Source organism: Triticum urartu, chromosome 2A, assembly GCF_056163025.1.
Source record: "Triticum urartu cultivar PI428250 chromosome 2A, HENAU_Tu73, whole genome shotgun sequence".
NCBI classification, from domain to species: Eukaryota; Viridiplantae; Streptophyta; class Magnoliopsida; order Poales; family Poaceae; genus Triticum; species Triticum urartu.
The window spans coordinates 11,741,404-11,761,173 of NC_141874.1; the positions used below are offsets into that span (position 1 = coordinate 11,741,404).

A 19,770-nucleotide genomic window follows, 5' to 3' on the forward strand; every position below is an offset into this window, starting at 1 on the left:
GTGCTTGGACTTTGGTACTAGCTAGTGTTTCTGTTACAGGTATCACCACTTCCTCTCGTCACATTTCACTGCACTCTATATTCATTTTGATTATTGATTGTATCTATGCTACTTACTTGGGCCTGTCTTATACCAGCTTATAGTTTCTTATGAGTCATTAAAACATTGCGGTAAATCCATTAATTTACACCGATCTTCATGGGACCTAGTGTTGAGCTCCTGTTACCAGAAATCAATCCCGAATTTCCCATTGCAGCTGCGCTCCTGCTCCAGGCAGCAGAGTGGGATTCACCCTCGTGGCCTCCCCGCCGTTGGTCTGACCTGGCCAGGTGTATACAATGTAAAAATAATATAAAAAATAGAATCCCAGTAGTAAAATATACAGAATTGCACACCTGTCTTCCTACCAAAGGGATATGTTGGTGCTTGCTTTGATAGCCTGGCATAACTTATGGCTGTAGTGCACTCCTGTTGATTTGCCATCTCTTCAGAATTGCCATGTATCTGTTTTTCGTTTTTCAGTCCTGTCAGCAAAGTTTTTGCAAGCAGTGCGACTAGAATCAAGAATGCCATAGCCGCCGACACGAAGATGCTGATAAATTTTGTCTGCCGTTGTCTGCTCCCGGTAGCAAAGGCGCCCATAGGTACTTGTTTGCCAGAGTGATACAATCGTACAAACAATTTTGCTAATTCTCAGACAACTCAATATTTTTGCAATCTCAATGGCTAGGCGCACGGGTTGACACAAGTTAACGTAATCACGACAGTGGTTGCTTCTCTGCCATGCAAAGTGTTACTATCTTCTAACCATGGTGCCGAAAAACCCTACGCGATACAAATACAATTATTTTGATGCTAGTGAATGTAACCCTGAATAATACAATCCTTTGTATCAAGAAGGAAAACAAACATAATTCCAAACCAGTCTTTTTTTATTAAGGTACTCCCTCTATCAAAAATATAAGACCTTCTAGATCACTACTACATGTTTAGAGAATGTGGACTTGTAGTAAAAAGATGTGAAATCGTGTCTTCTGTAAGAAAGATTTACAATTGTGTTTTTCATACGGAAGATGTGCAGCTCATAGTGGCTTAAGTTACAGTTCTGTATGAAGATAAGGATAAGTATTCTGATACCACTATAACAACCTAGATTGGAGCAAAGAATCCTAGGGAGTAAGCACATATCTCTATGAAATCTGCACATGCTTGCACAGTTGCACTAGCCAGCCAGTGGATGCTACACAGCTAGTTAAACAGTATAAAATTAGCCAAACCGTTTTCATGGGACAGCTCCCTTGTTTACGGTAGCTGCTATCTTGATCACTTTGTACATATTCCTTTCTAAACGAGCTTAACCCACGCCGGCCTGTATGTTATCTTGGACCATAGCTCGTCTTGATCTCTCAAGCTTGCAGCATTCATCATCTAGCTAGTTGTAGATGCATTGGGTACGTGCCTAGTTAGATTGCATATGCGATATGTAATCATATATATGATTTTGATTGCAGTGCAGGAGATTGATCGTGCCACCGATTAATGGAAGAACAGGGATGGATGAATCGGGTGGCCCAGTTGCTGAATTTATGGGAGATCCGGGTCGCGGTCCTTTCGAGCTTCGTCGCACATCTTCTACTCGTGCTCCTCTCCAGCATCCGTCGGCGTAAAGCCTCTGGAGTGCTGATGCTCATCCTTTGGCTGGCATACCAGTTCTCCAGCTGGGTCGCTCCATACACTCTCAGCAACCTGTCCCTCGGCAACACTTCGTCACGGAGGCAGCAGCTGGTGGCCTTCTGGACGACGTTCCTCCTGCACCATCTCGGCGGCAGTGATAACATCAGCGCCTTCTCCCTAGAGGACAATAAGCTCTCTGCGCGCGAAGCACTTAATGTCATCTCGCGGGTTGCTGGAGCCAGCTATGTCCTATACAAGCATGTGTACATTGGTGGCGGAGGCGGGACTTTGATCCAGGTGTCCATCATCATTTTCGCCATCGGTGCTGCCAAGTACCTGGAGAGGGCATGTGCACTGTGGCAAGGCAACTTGGGCAACATCTCGAGCTCGAGCAAAAAGAAGCAAGCAAGTAGACTGTTCACTGGTGGTTCGTCGATCAGAACAGGAACGGATTGTCAGCTGGACGATGAGGATGCCCTTATGGTCGCACATGACATGCTCCCGCTCTGCAAGCGTGCCATGGCTGATTCTTCGGTCGACACCGAGTCACCTGAGAATAATAACCTTGATACAAGCAGGAAAATATTCACTATGAGGTGGGACAAGACGTGCAAGGTGGTGGAGATGGAGCTCTCACTCATGTATGACATCCTCTACACCAAGGCGGCCGTCATCCACACTCCGCTTGGATACAGCATCCGTGTCGCCTCACCTCTCGCCATTGGCGCCGCGACTGTGCTCTTTGGGTTCTACTACAACAAAGAAGGCCAGACCATACCGGATGTGATTATCACCTACGCCTTGCTGGTAGTTACTCTCCTCCTGGATACTAGATGGCTGTTGCGGGCACTGGGGTCAACCTGGACGCACGCATTCTTGGATGCTAGGCCACAGTCCTGGCTTCACCATGAGCTTTTGTGCTCTGGGAGATGGCGCCGGCTCCGTCGTTTCGTTGTTTCTCTCGATCTTGGCCGGCTATGCCTCACGGGTCCTCCAAGGAGTCCAAGTAGCCACAGAAGGTGGTCCGGCACTGTTGGGCAGTACAGCGTGCTGCAAGAGTGCATGCGGAAGATCAGTGTTTGCGGCGCAGCAGCGAAGGCGATCGGATTGGAAGACGTTTGGAATGAATACCAGCACTCCAAAGGACACAAGTTTTCACAAGATGTCAAGCGGGTGGTGTTCACAAGGGTAAGCAAAGTTCTGAGGTCAACATACGAGGAAGACAATGATGGCAGCTACTCTATGAAGGACATCACGACGTCCTGGGGTCAGGAGACAGCCAAGAGGTACAAGGAGAAAAATACCCCGAAGGGTGAGGAGGAGAAATTCGTTCTGGCCTTTGGCCGTGAATTCCAGGAGGACATCCTTGTGTGGCACATCGCCACCAAAATTTTCCTCGTCCATGCAGAGAAGAAAGGGACCCTTGTCGACGCGATCGTTGCGCTGTCCGAGCATCTCATGTTCCTCATGGCCGTGCGCCCGTACATGCTACCCGGCCTTGCACTCCGCAGCCTGTATGAAGCAACCCTCAAATCTTTGCAGGGGTTATGTTCCAGTAGTCGGACAACTGGAGAGGAGAAGCTTGCAAGGATCCTGGTCAACAAGGACGAAGATGGCAACTGGATTTTCCATGAAGAAATAACTCTTCTGGTCTTGGAGGGGGCTAATATTGCGGTGGAGCTGCTCAAGGCTGACGATTTGAACATGCCAAAACTGTTGGAGCTCGTCTTCAACATTTGGGTGGATAAGCTGTTGTATGCAGGCACCCGATGCAGCAGGGAATCCCATGCCAGGCAGCTCGGCCGTGGCGGTGACCTCACGACCATTGTATGGATTATGGCAGAGCATGCTGGCCCATTTCGAACTGGCGAAGATGGTCCAGATGTTGACGGTGATGAGATGCCAGCTGATGAAAAGCAACGAGCAGAAAAGAAGAAGCCAGATGAAAAGAAGCGAGATGAGAAGAAGTCAGAAGAAAAGAAGAAGGCAGACGAAAAGAAGGATGGAGATAAATATGAACCGAAAGCAGAATGGTCACCTTACCCACCTCAGTTTCCTTTCTACCCAACATACGGAGGACTACCGATGTTTCCACAGATCCCAGAGGACCAGCAGGCATACGGTGGAGCATGGACGGATCAGCCGACACCCGACAGACCACCGGTAGCCGCGCTGACTCCGCCCAAACCACCCAAAGGCCGCCGTAGAAGGTATGCTACGCTGTATCCAGTGTAGTGACGCCCATCGTTCTCACAGGAAAACAGTGTAATTAATAGTACTAAAAGAACGCCCGTGCGTTGCAACGGGGCCACATTAACTTTAAGAGTTCAATATTACGACATTGGCGACCTTTTTAACCATCAAATCCTCACACACAGAGACACACACTCTCCCTCCCTCTTCCTCACTCTCTATCCCCCTCTCCCTCTCTCTCTAGCACACACACATATCCATCTTATTGGGTACGGGACCATAATTCATCCATTTCACACATACACGCTAGTGCATAACAATATGGATTATGTGTATTATATTTGCCACCAGAACTGAGGGAATTAATTTCATGTAAATCGACCAGCCACAGCTCCAAGAATACGCGGACGAGGTGGCTCGGGTCGGCGTCGGCGCCGTCCAGCGCGGGCCACGGGCCCGCTTCCAAGTGCACGTGCAATGCACGTCTTCACAAATATTATAACCAGATGTGAGAAATCACATGCATAGAAAAGACATTCTGATAGCAATTCAAATACCATACTCAATTGAATACCTAACCTGGACAATACTCTTATTTCTATGCGCCAGAAAAAATGGAATAGCAAAGCTAAGTATGCCTACATACGCTCAGATTATATATAAGAATCTTGGGTGAACAATTGCAACAAAGCACTAAGCAGCGATAAATTTAAATAAAAAATCCATTAACTATGCAAGCAGCAGGCTTGTTACAACATAGAGAGATAGGAAAATGTCACCTCCAGTAATGTAGCGCAAAGGAGTGGAACGAAGCATGAATGAGCGGTTGTCTGTTCTTCTCCATGTACATGGATCAGCAGTAGAGGCCAAGTATATAAGTACTTGACTGAACTCCACTCTTCGTGTACGGAGAGCCATGTCACCTTCTCACCGCTGCAGCATGGGAGGACGGCTGGTTCACGTGACCCTCCAGCTGGGGGATCCATGGTGGCTGACCATCGAGCTCGAGGCAGAGAAGTTGAGGGCAGCAGTGGCGAGATCCATGCCGGCCAACCGGGCGAAGAGGAGGTCGTCGGGGAGGGACACATCGGCAAGATCCGGTCACCACGCGACCTGAAGAGCAACAGTGATCTCCACAAGCTGTAGGCCGACGGCGTGCTCCATCCCCTACAATGGGGTGACCATGGCGGTGGCCACAGCTCCTCATGCTCGCCTCGATCTCGGCGACACACCCTGAGTGTAGGAGGCAGCAACGACCTCGACGAAATCATGGCCTCCATCCCGGAACGCATGAAGGACCTCGGCCCCGTCGCTACTCCTCCCGCCGTAGCCGCACACGGCAGCGGACTGTGGGTAGGAGGGCAGGCGGCGTCGCCTCGGCTGACGGCAGGGAGCAGCGTTGATTTCGGGTAGGTGGCATCGCGAGGACGGCCGCGGCCGCGGGGAAGCACCCCGATCATGCTGCCAGGCCAATCCTTCTCCTCCGATCCCCTATCCCCGAAGATTGCGCCGCCGCCCCGGTCGTGTTGTTTCCATATGCCATTTTTTCCTGTACCTAAACAAACGTGGGCGAGCGGATGGCAGAGTTTTGGTCCGCCCTCTAAAATTGCTAAATGCACTTTTGGTGAGGATTATTGTTAATAAATGAATTCAATCATGTCGCTCTAAATAAATGGATTCAATCATGTGACTCTAATTACTTCGGATTGTTATGTGCACACTAAGCGGGGTGCAGTTAGGAAAGAAAATGTTTTCTAATTAAAGTGATTTAGTGATTTAAGGTAAGGTTAATTAATTTAGATTTGATTTTTAGTGATTGTTAGTAAAGTATGATGGTCTTTAAAATCTTTTATTTGTTTTCTTAAAATCTATTATTTGTTTCCTAAAGAAATTTGCAATAATGGAAGGTATCGGTTGATTTGGATAAGTTAGTAAATTTAGATCCGTGATTGCGTGCACGTTTGGAAAGTGCTGATTTGCAAGGAAAGAGCTGAGGGGTAAATAAACCAGTGAATAAGAAACCAACATCGAAAAAAATCTACGACGGTTAACCTAGAAAAAAACCGGACGAAAATGGTGGGACGAAAAAAAACCTGGAAGCGAGACCACCAACTGCTTCATTAGGAGTAGAGATTGGGTAATGCGTCACAGTTATACGCACGCTTCAACTTTCTGTGTCTCAACTCAGAGAGAGAGTGTGTTAGACTAGGTATATTGTAGATATACGTGTTATAACACAATACATGTACATGTACTTCTCTTCTATATATACATGACAACTGTACCCGCTTAGGGTATCGAGTATTGTTCCAACCCTAGTTTGTCTAACATGGTATTAGACGACTCGTTTGATCCGCGCCGTGCTTCCGCCTCCTCTGCCGCCGCCGCGTCGGCCTCCGCCGCCATGCCGCCTCCGTCAACCCTGGCGATGGAATCGCCTTTCATGGCATCCTCCCCGCTCGCCTGGGCTCGTCCGGTTGCATCGGGCTCGCATCCTCAAGCTTCCCGATCCATGCATCCATCGATCTCCCACGCCCGTGATGCATCTCTGCCGCCGACTGCAATGCATCCATCGATCTCCCATGATGCACCTGTGCCGCCGAACTCCTACGGCACCGCTGCGCATCCATCGATCGTTCGTGATGTGTCTCTGCCGCTGCACTCCTACGGCCCCTCTACGCAGCTGCCCTACGGCGGGACTCCCGCTTCGGCCCGTGATGCGTCTCTGCAGCCGGCTCCAGGCCCCAATGGTGCCCCCGTCCAGGTGCCCTACGGGCCGTATCCCGCGCCGTACGTCGCGCCATCGCCGGCGCCGTATGCTTCATCCTCCGCAGTGCCCTACTGCCCTACGAGGCGCCGTATGGCGCACCCTACGCCGCTCCTGCGCCGTACGTCGCGCCTCCCCTGCAGCCCTACGGCGTGTCTCCTACAGCGCCCTACAGTCATCACCAACACTATCGTGCGTCTCCGTCGGTTGATGCGCTGATTCCATACAGTGCTCCTCTGACGTACGACTCGCAGCTCTCCGCATCAGTGGCTGAATCAGGACCGTTTCACTTCGCTTATCTGGTGACTGTGAAACTCTCTGCCGATAACTATCTCTTGTGGCGCGCTCAGGTGTTGCCGCTGATGCGTAGTCACTATCTTGAGGGATATGTTGACGGTACGCTGCTGTGTCCTCCGGCCATGGTTCCGGTGCCCTCGGCCACTGGTGGCTCCGTCATGGTGCCGAACCCTGCTCATCGTTGGTGGATCGCTCAGGATCAAGCTATTCTTGGTGCAATTCAGTCCTCGCTCACTCCCTCCGTGGCCGGCATGGTGGTCTTTGCCGCGACGTCGAGGGATGCATGGGCCACGCTTGACTCCAGCTTCTCCTCACAGTCATTGGCACGGTCATCTGCTATTCGTAATCAGCTGGGTGAGGTCAAGAAGCATAATCTCTCTGTCACGGCCTTCTTCAACAAAGTCAAGAATCTGGCTGATACATTGTCTTTCATTGGGAAGCCTCTCCTCTCCGTGATGAGGAGTTCACCTCATTCATTCTCAATGGCCTTGATGAGGATTATGATTCTCTGGTGGAAAATATTAATGGACGTGACACACCAATGCCACCCTGTGATCTCTACGCGCGGCTCCTGAACACAGAACAGCGGCTTGCTGCTCGTCGCTCTGTTGGGGTCTATACTGAGGGCTCGTCTGTGAATGTTGCTCACCGTGGGGGACCTCGTGGTGCCAAACAACCCCCGCCGGCCACACCAACCCAGCAGTCCCGCCAGTCTGCTCCCACTCCCCTGATGATCGGGCGCAAGCGACTTCACTACCAGGCATGTGGTGGTGGGGTTGAGTGTCAACTCTGCGGCATCGAGGGGCATTTGGCGTCTCGCTGCCATCGTCGCTTCAAACGTGATTTCCTTGGCATTGGGAACAACGGGAAAGGCAATGAGAAACAAGCTGCCCTCGCTACACAGGAGCCTGGGTTTACTCCTTCATATTCTGTGGATCCTGCCTGGTACATGGACACAGGTGCCACGGACCATCTGACGAACCAGCTCGACAAGCTGACCACTCGCCAGCCCTATACTGGTCATGACCAGGTCCGCACTGCCAATGGATCAGGTATGCCCATCTCACATATTGGTTAGGCATCTCTTCTTTCACGTATCACTAAAACCTTGTGTCTCCTTGATGTTCTTCGTGTTCCTTCAGTCACACGTAGTTTGCTCTTGGTTCCTAAATTAACTCTTGACAACAATGTGTTTGTTGAGTTTCACCCGTTCCATTTTTTTGTTAAGGACCGGGACACGAGGGACGTTCTTCTTAGTGGTCGAGCTCGCCTTGGCCTATATGCTCTTGATGTGCCACCTGTTTCTGAAGTTTTCAGTGGTGTTCGGGTGTCGTCGTCGCAGTGGCATTCTCGCGTCGGTCATCCTGGCACTCCCGTGGTGCGCCATGTGCTTCATCGCCATAGTCTTCCTGTTGAGTCCAGCAATAAAGAGTTTTTAGTATGCTATGCCTGTCAACAAGGCAAGAGTCATCAGTTACCTTTCTCTGTATCGAGTCGTGTTGTCAAGGCTCCTCTTGAACTTGTGTTTTCGGATGTGTGGGGCTATGACCAAACTTCTGTTAGTGGTCACAACTACTATGTCAGTTTCATTGATGCCTTTAGTCGCTTTACTTGGATTTATCTTATTAAGCGCAAATCTGATGTGTTCCATGTCTTTATGCAATTTCAAGCCCATGTTGAGCGGTTTCTTAATTGCAAAATTGTCCATGTTCAGTCTGATTGGGGGGGGGGCGAATATCGCAATCTTAATACCTTCTTTCAGAAACTTGGCATCTCGCATCACGTGTCTTGCCCTCATACACATCAGCAGAACTGTACAGCTGAGCGCAAGCACCGTCACATTGTTGAAACTGGCCTAACACTGCTTCCACATGCCTCTGTCCCATTCCGGTTCTGGAGAGATGCCTTTGTTACTGCTTGTTTTTTGATCAATAGGCTTCCCACACGACTTCTTCACATGAAATCTCCTCTAGAGGTATTACTCAATGAAACTTCAGATTACTCCCTTCTCAAAGTGTTTGGTTGTGCTTGCTGGCCACATCTTCGTCTGTAAAATAAGCATAAACTCGAGTTTCGATCTAAGAAGTGTGTGTTTCTTGGGTACAGTCCTCTTCACAAAGGTTACAAGTGTCTTCACTTTCCGACGAATCGTGTTTACATTTCCCGCGATGTTGTGTTCGATGAGACAGTTTTCCCTTTTTCCATGCTCTCACCATCCACTGGTTCTACCGCTACCGAGCTGCACTCCTTTCCAGTTTTGCCTGATCAATTTGTAGATGCTACATATTCTCCTCTGTTGTTGCCTAACCATGATGCAGGAACTGGACGGGGCGCTCGACTTGAGCTTATTCACGATGACGTTGGTCACGATGACATGGTTGCCGCTGCACCAACTGTAGCCGCTACGCCGGATGTGTCGCTCGACGGGGCGCTCGACGTCGACCGCACGTGCATGCCCCATGCATGTGGATCAGATGGGGCGGCGGCCTCGCCTAGCCCGGCTGACACTGCAGTGCTGTCGCCCAGGCCGGCGGCCTCCCCTATCTCCGCCATGCGTGGGCCGTCCTCGCCTGGTCCGCCTTCGCCGGCCACCCCGGGCACAGCATCGTCCTTGCCCTCGTCTCCGACAGAGCCCGTGGACTGACCCTCAGCAGAGCCCGTGGACTCGCCCACTGGTGTGTTTTCCGCGCCGCTCCCAGACGATGGCTCTTCTTCTGTGGTGCCTTCTCCGACACCTCCACCACCTGTCATACAGCGCCCTCATACGCGCAGCAAGAGTGGCATCTTCAAGCCTCTCCAACGCACGGATGGTACCGTCGCATGGCTTGCGGCCTGTGTTGCTCGTGCTGAGGCCGATCCTACGACGGAACCGCGACATTTTCAGGCAGCGCTTGGCATTCCACACTGGCGCGCTGCTATGGAACATGAGCTTCATGCTCTTCGGAAAAATAATACCTGGCGCCTGGTTCCACCTCCATCTGGTGTAAATGTTATTGACTCAAAATGGCTGTTCAAGGTGAAGAACACATGCTGATGGATCCATTGAGAGATACAAGGCACGATTGGTTGCCAAAGGGTTTAAACAAAGGTATGGCCTTGATTGCGAAGATACGTTTAGTCCTGTTATTAAACCCACGACTATTCGTGTTCTTCTTTCATTGGCTGTCACTCGAGGATGGTCGCTTCGTCAGCTCGATGTCCAGAATGCCTTTCTCCATGGAGTTCTGGAAGAAGAGGTATATATGCGTCAACCACCAGGTTTTGTTGACCCTGATCAGCCTCATCATCTGTGTCGCCTCGACAAGGCTCTCTATGGTCTGAAGCAAGCTCCTCGTGCGTGGCATGCACGCCTTGGCGCTGCTCTTCGTGCGCATGGGTTTGTACCGTCTACAGCGGACACGTCTCTGTTCACTCTTCAGCGCCCTGAGGTGACTATGTACATTCTGGTCTATGTTGATGACATCATACTTGTCAGTTCATCTGTCACTGCTATAGACCGGCTCGTGGCTTCTTTAGGGGCTGTTTTTGCTGTCAAGGATCTTGGGAGACTACATTATTTTTTGGGCCTGGAGGTTCTTCATTCTGATAGTGGCTTGACTCTCACTCAGCAAAAGTACTCTCAAGATCTGTTACGTCGCGCGGGTATGATGCAGTGTAAGACTGCTACGACTCGCATGTCTTCCACAGACAAATTGTTAGCTTTTGATGGAGACTTGCTCTCCTCTGAGGATGCCACTGAATACCGTAGCATCGTTGGTGGACTGCAATACTTGCTCGTTACTCGACCAGATATATCCTTTGCAGTTAACCGTGTGTGTCAGTACCTTCATGCACCGCGTGATCCTCATTGGACTGCTGTTAAGCGCATTTTGCGCTATGTTAGACACACTGGTTCATATGGTCTACATCTGCAACCTGTGCCTTCTGGTTTGATCTCAGCCTTCTCTGATGCTGATTGGGCTAGTAGTCCCGATGATAGGCGATCCACGGGGGGACATGCTGTGTTCCTTGGTCCTAACTTGATCGCCTGGCAAGCTCGCAAGCAAGCTACAGTGTCTCGGAGTAGTACTAAAGCTGAGTACAAAGCAGTTGCTAATGCCACGGCTGAGATCATATGGGTGCAGTCATTGCTTCGAGAGTTGAAGGTCTCTCAAGCTCAGCCGCCTATCCTTTGGTGTGATAACATTGGCGCTACACATCTTTCGTCCAATCCGGTATTTCATGCCCGAACGAAACACATCGAAGTTGACTATCATTTTGTGAGGGAACGTGTTGCACGGAAGCTACTTCAGATCAAATTTGTTTCTTCTAAGGATCAGCTTGCTGACATTTTCACTAAACCCTTGCCCTTACCTTCTTTTGAAGGATGTCGACGCAATCTTAACTGTTGGGGAACGTAGTAATTTCAAAAAAATTCCTACGCACACGCAAGATCATGGTGATGCATAACAACGAGAGGGGAGAGTGTTGTCCACGTACCCTCGTAGACCGAAAGCGGAAGCGTTATATCAACGCGGTTGATGTAGTCGTACGTCTTCACGATCCGACCGATCCAAGCACCGAAACTACGGCACCTCCAAGTTCTAGCACACGTTCGGCTCGATGATGATCCCCGGACTCCGATCCAGCAAAGTGTCGGGGAAGAGTTCCGTCAGCACGACGACGTGGTGACGATCTTGATGTTCTACCATCGCAGGGCTTCGCCTAAGCACCGCTACAATATTATCGAGGAGTATGGTAGAGGGGGGCACCGCACACGGCTAAGAGAACGATCACGAAGATCAACTTGTGTGTCTAGAGGTGCCCCCTGCCCCCGTATATAAAGGAGCAAGGGGGGTGCGGCCGGCCCTAGGAGGAGGCGCGCCGGAGGAGTCCTACTCCTACCGGGAGTAGGACTCCCCCCTTTCCCTAGTTGGATTAGGACTTGGGGGGGAGGAAGAGAGGGGGGAAAGGAAAAGGGGGGGCACCGCCCCCCCCCCCTCCTTGTCCAATTCGGACTTGGGGGGAGGGGCGCGCTGCAGCCCCTAGGCCTCCTCTCCTCTTCCTCCACTTGGCCCATTAAGGCCCATTAGGTTACCGGGGGGTTCCGGTAACCTCCCGGTACTCCGGTAAAATGTCGATTTTACCCGGAACACTTCCGATGTCCAAACATATATAGGCTTCCAATATATCAATCTTTATGTCTCGACCATTTCGAGACTCCTCGTCATGTCCGTGATCACATCTGGGACTCCGAACAACCTTCGGTACATCAAAATATATAAACTCATAATGAAACTGTCATCGTAACGTTAAGCGTGCGGACCCTACGGGTTCGAGAACAATGTAGACATGACCGAGACACGTCTACGGTCAATAACCAATAGTGGAACCTGGATGCTCATATTGGCTCCTACATATTCTACGAAGATCTTTATCGGTCAGACCGCATAACAACATACGTTGTTCCTTTTGTCATCGGTATGTTACTTGCCCGAGATTCGATCTTCGGTATCTCAATACCTAGTTCAATCTCGTTACCGGCAAGTCTCTTTACTCATTCCGTAATACATCATCTCACAACTAACTCATTAGTTGCAATGCTTGCAAGGCTTATGTGATGTGCATTACCGAGAGGGCCCAGAGATACCTCTTCGACAATCGGAGTGACAAATCCTAATCTCGAAATACGCCAACCCAACATGTACCTTTGGAGACACCTGTAGAGCTCCTTTATAATCACCCAGTTACGTTGTGACGTTTGGTAGCACACAAAGTGTTCCTCCGGCAAACGGGAGTTGCATAATCTCATAGTCATAGGAACATGTATAAGTCATGAAGAAAGCAATAGCAACATACTAAACGATCGGGTGCTAAGCTAATAGAATGGGTCATGTCAATCACATCATTCTCCTAATGATGTGATCCCGTTAATCAAATGACAACACATGTCTATGGTTAGGAAACATAACCATCTTCGATTAACGAGCTAGTCAAGTAGAGGCATACTAGTGACGTTTAGTTTGTCTATGTATTCACACAAGTATTATGTTTCCGGTTAATACAATTCTAGCATGAATAATATACATTTATCATGATATAAGGAAATAAATAATAACTTTATTATTGCCTCTAGGGCATATTTCCTTCATTAACCTCCTGAGTGTTTCATGATATAGTTAAGATTGAGGGAGGGTGTTAGACTAGGTATATTGTAGATATACGTGTTGTAACACAAGACATGTACCTATACTTCTCTTCTATATATACATGACAACCGTACTCGCTTAGGGTATCGAGTATTGTTCCAACCCTAGTTTGTCTAAGAGAGAGAGAGAGAGAGAGAGAGAGAGAGCTGGTACGAGGTTGTATTCAACTGCGAAAAGTCGCATCATGAGTGGAAGTAAGATGATAATTGTGAGCCGCTCTGACAAGATCACAAGCTTGGAACCACAGAACCCCTGAGATTACAGTTCTTAACTAAGGAAGCATAATGGTACTTCTTCATGGTGCGTTCCTTTGGGAGCACGAGAGCAGAGTGTGCGACTTGCGGTAAACGTCTTAGCCTTCCTGGCCGATGTGTTGCGTGTTATATAGAAGGGTTGCGAGCCCATAAACACGTACAGGTTGTTGAGATAGATTACATCTTGTGAAGGAAGAAAACTAGAGATAAGAGGAGATAAAGATACAAAAGATTTCAGCTAACTAACTACTCCTACGGCTGTGTGGATTCTTCCTTCACGTATACGCCTTGTGCACGCCTGCAACAACACAACTGAACCATCACGTTTGACACCCTCCCTTAATCATAACTTCATCAAGTTGAGATTATGTTTGAAGTCTTCAAAGCTTCTTGTGGGTAGAGCCTTGGTGAAACCATCCGCAACCTGATCTTTAGAGTGAATAAACCGAATGTCCAAGAGTCTATTCGCAACTCTTTCTCAAACAAAGTGAAAGTCTATTTCAATGTGTTTAGTTCTGGCATGAAAGACTGGATTTGCTGATAAATAGGTAGCACCTAGATTGTCACACCACAAACATGGAGCTCTAGTGCTTCTCATACCTAGTTCCTTTAAAATTGACTGCACCCATATGATCTCTGTTGTTGCATTGGCCAACGCTTTGTATTCTGCTTCTGTACTAGATATTGAAACTGTAGCTTGCTTCCTTGCACTCCAAGATATTAAGTTAGGTCCAAAGAATACTGCAAAGCCACCAGTTGAGCATCTGTCATCTAGACACCCAGCCCAATCTGAGTCAGAGAAGGCACTGATAAGTGTAGATGATGACTTGCTGAAATTTAGACCAATGCTCAATGTATTTTTCACATATCTTACTATACGTTTTGCAGCAGTCATGTGAACAGTGGTAGGTGCATGAAGAAACTGACATACTTTGTTAACAGCAAAAGAAATGTCTGGTCTGGTCAGTGTTAAGTACTGAAGTGCACCTACAAGACTTCTGTATTTTGTACCATTTTCTGGACTTAGAAGCTCTCCTTCAGTAAGAGATAATTTTTCTGTACTAGATAAAGGAGTGGGTGCAGGCTTACAGCTTTGCAAACCAGCCTTTTTTACTAAGTCTGTTGCATACTTTTCTTGAGAGAGGTGAAGACCATCCTTGTGTTGCTTGACCTCAATACCAAGAAAATAATGTAGATCACCTAGATCTTTGAGGGCAAATTCTGCACTCAAGTCCTTCAACAGTGCTGTTATTGCTTCATCAGATGAACTTGTCACAATTATATCATCAACATATATAAGAACAAATATTGATATACTTGACTTGTTATAGATAAACAAAGAGGTGTCAGACTTTGAAGGAACAAATCCAAGTGCTTGCATCTTTTTACTGTGACGGGAATACCATGCTCTTGGGGCCTGTTTCAGTCCATACAATGCCTTGTCAAGCTTGCACACATGAAGTGGTGCATGTGCATTTACAAACCCAGGTGGTTGTTTCATGTAAACCTCTTCTTCCAGAACACCATGGAGGAACGCGTTTTGAACGTCTAACTGACGTAAACTCCATCCCCTGGACATGGCAATAGACAAAATAAGTCGAAAAGTAGCAGCTTTCACAACTGGACTAAACGTGTCCTCATAGTCAATGCCATACCGTTGTTTAAAGCCCTTTGCAACGAGTCTGGCTTTATAACGGTCAATGGTTCCATCAGCTTTCCTTTTTATCCTAAAGACCCACTTACAGTCAATAAGATTTTTACCTCGTTGTGGAGGAACCAAATGCCATGTTCTGTTTTTCCTAAGTGCCATGATTTCATCATTCATTGCTTTTCTCCAACGTGCATCACCCAAAGCATCTTCAAGAGTATTGGGTTCTCCTGGTTCACCTGTTGAACATACTAATCCATATTTTGTAACATGCTTATAGTTAATAGGTTTAATTACCCCTTGTTGAAGTCATGTTCGGCGCGGAGTGGCAACAGGAACCTCTGCAGAATACTCCGGCACAGAGGATCCAGGGTCTGGATCAGGCCGATCTTGTCCCGATCCCGAGGAAGATCCGTGCAGGGCTCCAGGATCCGCTGTGTGGGCAGTCGATGCCGAGGTAGGATTTTCTGTGGCCGTGGCGCGCGGTGCAAGCGATGATTTGGCCACAGAGGATCTGGGCCGGGGCGCATCATCATGGCCCAATGATTGCCGCCTGGACCCCGCGCCAACAGGGCCTATCCCCGCATCCGCCGAACCAGACGTGGCGCGCCGCTTGTAGACGCGTAGTTGGCCGTCTTGCTGGGCCCGGCCCAGACCAGAGGCGGCCTGCCACCTGTCAGGCGATGGTTCGGGCGCGCGAGAGGAGGCGGTGCGGCCCACCAGGCTCTGCCCCGTGGCTGACGCGGGCTTGCCTGCACGCCCTCCTGCGTCGTCTGTCGGGACTGGCGCGGCAGATTCGCTGCCAGGCGCGGATCCCGGGGAAGATCGGCTGCGCGTCTGCAGCGCTTGCTCCGATCCCGAGGAGGATCTGTCCCCTGGACTAGGACACGTGAAATAAGGACCTGTTGGTCCATTTTCTTCACCATTTGCTGCAGTTTTTGCATCGCTGTTTTCTGCATCATCACAGGGCTCATGAAGACTATTAGTAGGGTTAGTCATATGATCATCACAATTTGTAATACCCCCTTGATCATAGGCAGAAAGATGAGAGGGTAGTAGCAAAATTTCTTTGCGGAGGAGTGCGCCGGCGTTGGGGTGGAGATCCGCAAAGGGAAATTTGGCCTCATCAAAAACAACATCGCGAGAGATGTAAACTCGACCAGTGGAGATGTCAAGACACTTGACACCTTTGTGTTGGGCACTATAACCAAGAAAGGCACACTGTTTTGATCTAAACATGAGCTTGCGTTTGTTGTAAGGCCGAAGATTGGGCCAACAAGCACAGCCAAAAACACGGAGAGAGGTGTAATCTGGTTTTGTGTGGAGGAGACGTTCCATAGGTGTTTCATTGTTGATAACACGACTAGGTAACATGTTGATAATATGAACGGCTGTCAGAAAAGCCTCATCCCAGAACTTGAGGGGCATGGATGCTCCGGCTAGGAGGGCCAAGCCAACCTCGGCAATGTGCCTATGCTTGCGTTCGGCGGACCCATTTTGTTGGTGAGCGTGAGGGCATGATACATGGTGAGATATGCCTATGCTTTCGAAGAAGGAATTTAGTTTTTCGTATTCCCCTCCCCAATCAGACTGGACAGCAAGAATCTTACTGTCAAACTTTCTTTCAACAAGTGCTTGAAAGTTGTGAAAAACTTGGAACACATCTGATCTTCTCTTGAGGAGATAGATCCATGAAAATTTGCTATAGTCATCGATGAAACTCACATAATACGTGTGTCTACCAACAGAGGAGGGGGCAGGCCCCCACACATCTGAAAAGATCAATTGCAACGGTTTGGTGGAGACACTAGTAGATATAGGGTACGGTAATTGATGACTTTTAGCACACTGACATGAATTACAAATAGTTTCAATGTTTCGCTAACCAACAAACGGGAGCTTATTTTTCCTAAGTAATTTTTCAACCAAAGAGAAAGAGGCATGTCCTAAACGATCGTGCCATCATGTGGACGATAGCTTGATAGCACCACAAGCTTGTTTATTGAATCTTCTAAACTCCGGAATCAACGGGTAGAGCCCTCGAACACATCTACCTCGATAGAGAATTTTCCTCGTTGCCTGATCCTTGATCAAAAAGAAATAGGTATGAAACTCGAGAAAAACATGATTGTCAATGGCAATTCTATGAACGGAGAGAAGATTTTTATGAGCACTAGGAACATGCAAGATTCTTTTGAGATGAATTTTACGACTAGGGGTATTAAAAATTGAATGGCCAATGTGACGTATGCCCATACCTTCACCACTGGCCGTGTGAATTTGATCCTTGCCACGATATTTCTCCTTCATGGTGACTTTCTCGAGCTCGTTGGTGATGTGGTTGGTGGCGCCGCTGTCAACGTACCAGTTTGTGTCAACTCCATAGGAGCCATCGGCCGCAACGACAACTTTCTCTTCATCTTGCGAGGAGTCACCATCATCTTCTTCGTAGCGGTACCAACAATCCTTCGCCGTATGTCCTGGCTTACCATAGATTTGACAGCGGGGCAAGTCCGGGTGGGATCTGTTGGAACCACCACTGCCACCACCGCGACGCCCTTTGGAGTTTCCCGAGCGGCCGCCGCCGCGCGAGTTGTTGGAGTAGCCGCCACCACCGGAGCTGAACCTCCCCTTGCCACGGGGAGATAAGCGTGAGCGAGAGCCACCGCCGCGGCCTCTGAACGCAGAGTTGGCCGATGACTTGAAGCCACCACCGGAGCCTTGGTACTGCGCCATGCGTTGATCAAAGCTACTAAGCATAGCAAAGAGTTCATCAAGAGTTACCGGGGTGATGAGTGCATCCAGTGCAGAGAAAAGAGGCTGATAGTCTTGGTCCAGCCCGTGGATGATGTAGGACATGAGCTCATCATCTTGGATGGGTTTGCCTGCCGCGGCGAGTTCATCGGCGAGACCTCTCATGGCGGCGAAGAAGGAGGCCACCGATTGATTTCCCTTCTGCGCATTGATCAGCGCTGTACGGATGTTGTTGACGCGGCTAAGTGACTGTGACGAGAACATGCTCGCCAGTGCCACCCAGAGTTCGTGCGCCGTGGTGATTGTGGTCATCGTGACGAGCACCTCCTTGGAGAGGTTCTGGAGCAGGTAGCCGAGGACCTGCTGGTCCTCCCTCACCCAAAGTGGATGAAGAGGATTCGGCCCGGTGGTCTCCTTGCCTGCGGCGTCCTTGCTGGTGAGGATCTTGGCCGGCTCAGTCGCTGTGCCGTCGACGTAGTGGAAGACGCCGGCGCCCCGCAGCTGCGGCGTGATCTGGGTCCGCCACAGAACATAGTTGGTGCGGGAGAGCTTCACCGGGACTCCACCGCTGAGCGGCGACTAGAAGGAGGCGCAGGAGGAAGACATGGCTGCGCACTTGATGGAGATGGATTAGCTAGGGTTTGTGGAAGAAGAAGGCTCTATATACCATGTGCGACTTGCGGTAAACGTCTTAGCCTTCCTAGCCGACGTGTTGCGTGTTATATAGAAGGGTTGCGAGCCCATAAACACGTACAGGTTGTTGAGATAGATTACATCTTGTGAAGGAAGAAAACTAGAGATAAGAGGAGATAAAGATACAAAAGATTTCAGCTAACTAACTACTCCTCCGGCTGTGTGGATTCTTCCTTCACGTATACGCCTTGTGCACGCCTGCATCAACGCAACTGAACCATCACGTTTGACACAGAGGACCACCCAAAGCTCGCATTAATGGCCATGGACTATCTTTGGCCCTCGACTGCTGGTCCGGCCGCCAACTTGTCTCCGCCGAGGAAAACGCGGCCCTTACGGCCCCCTTCTCCGAGGACGAGGTATGGGATGCCATCCACGGCATGAACCCTACCTCGGCCCCGGGCCCGGATGGCCTACCGGTGAAATTCTTCCCGTCTTTCTGGAATGTGATCAAACCGGAGATCATGGCCATCTTCGAAGAGTTCTATGTTGGGTCTATCGACCTCGCGCGCCTCAACTATGGGATCATCTCGCTCATCGCAAAGGTCCCGGGAGCCTCGGACATCCGTCAGTTTCGTCCAATCACGGTCATCAACATGATTTTTCGGATTCTGGCTAAAGGGTACGCCAATAGGGTGACCCTCCTCGCTGACCAGATTACCCACCCCAACTAGTCCGCCTTCATTCAAGGGCGATACATTCTGGATGGGGTGCTAGTCCTTCACGAAGTCCTCCATGAGGTGCGCGCTAAACACCTTAAGGCGGTCTTCTTGAAGATTGATTTCCATAAGGCCTACGACACGGTCAGTTGGCCCTTCCTTCAGGAAGTTTTGCTCCGTAAGGGCTTCGACGACCGTTGGATCTCCAGGGTAATGCAGATGGTCTCTTGCGGTCGCACTGCCGTGAACATCAATGGGGAGATCGGGCCTTACTTCCCCACTTCCTGTGGGGTAAGGCAAGGTGATCCCTTCTCCCCCTTCTTGTTCAATATGGTGGTGGACGCGCTTGCCGCCATTCTAGATAAGGCTAAGGCTGCCGGCCACATTCAGGGAATCACTCCCCACCTGGCTGGCGGCTCCGGGATCTCCCTCCTCCAGTATGCCGACGACACCATTATCATGGTCACAGGCTCGGAGTCGGATATCGCCAACCTTAAGTTCCTCCTCCTCTGCTTCCAACAAATGTCTGGCCTTAAGATTAACTTCGACAAGAGTGATGTGATGGTGATGGGCTACTCTCCGACCGAGTCGCTTGCCATTGCCACTACAAGAAATCTGTTAATACGTGACGGATCTAGTCCGT

The 19,770-nt window shown here is 49.5% G+C and overlaps 1 protein-coding gene and 2 pseudogenes across 1 annotated transcript; 2 read left to right on the plus strand and 1 right to left on the minus strand.

Moving 5' to 3' along the window:
* The first annotated feature begins 1,539 nt into the window (after positions 1-1,539).
* On the plus strand, positions 1,540-3,922 carry LOC147982865 (uncharacterized). The gene has a single exon (XM_087539376.1). The coding sequence runs from the start codon at positions 1,540-1,542 to the stop codon at positions 3,907-3,909; it is 2,370 nt and encodes a 789-aa protein (XP_087395502.1). The 3' UTR covers positions 3,910-3,922.
* A 3,454-nt stretch (positions 3,923-7,376) lies between these two features.
* Positions 7,377-7,515, plus strand: LOC125530073 (small nucleolar RNA Z247; annotated as a pseudogene).
* A 10,247-nt stretch (positions 7,516-17,762) lies between these two features.
* On the minus strand, positions 17,763-17,901 carry LOC125541927 (small nucleolar RNA Z247; annotated as a pseudogene).
* Positions 17,902-19,770: the final 1,869 nt, after the last annotated feature.

Bases quoted from the DNA above. Each gene is read 5' to 3' on its own strand.
- LOC147982865 (XM_087539376.1), top strand. From the start codon at position 1,540: ATGGAAGAACAGGGATGGATGAATCGGGTGGCCCAGTTGCTGAATTTA.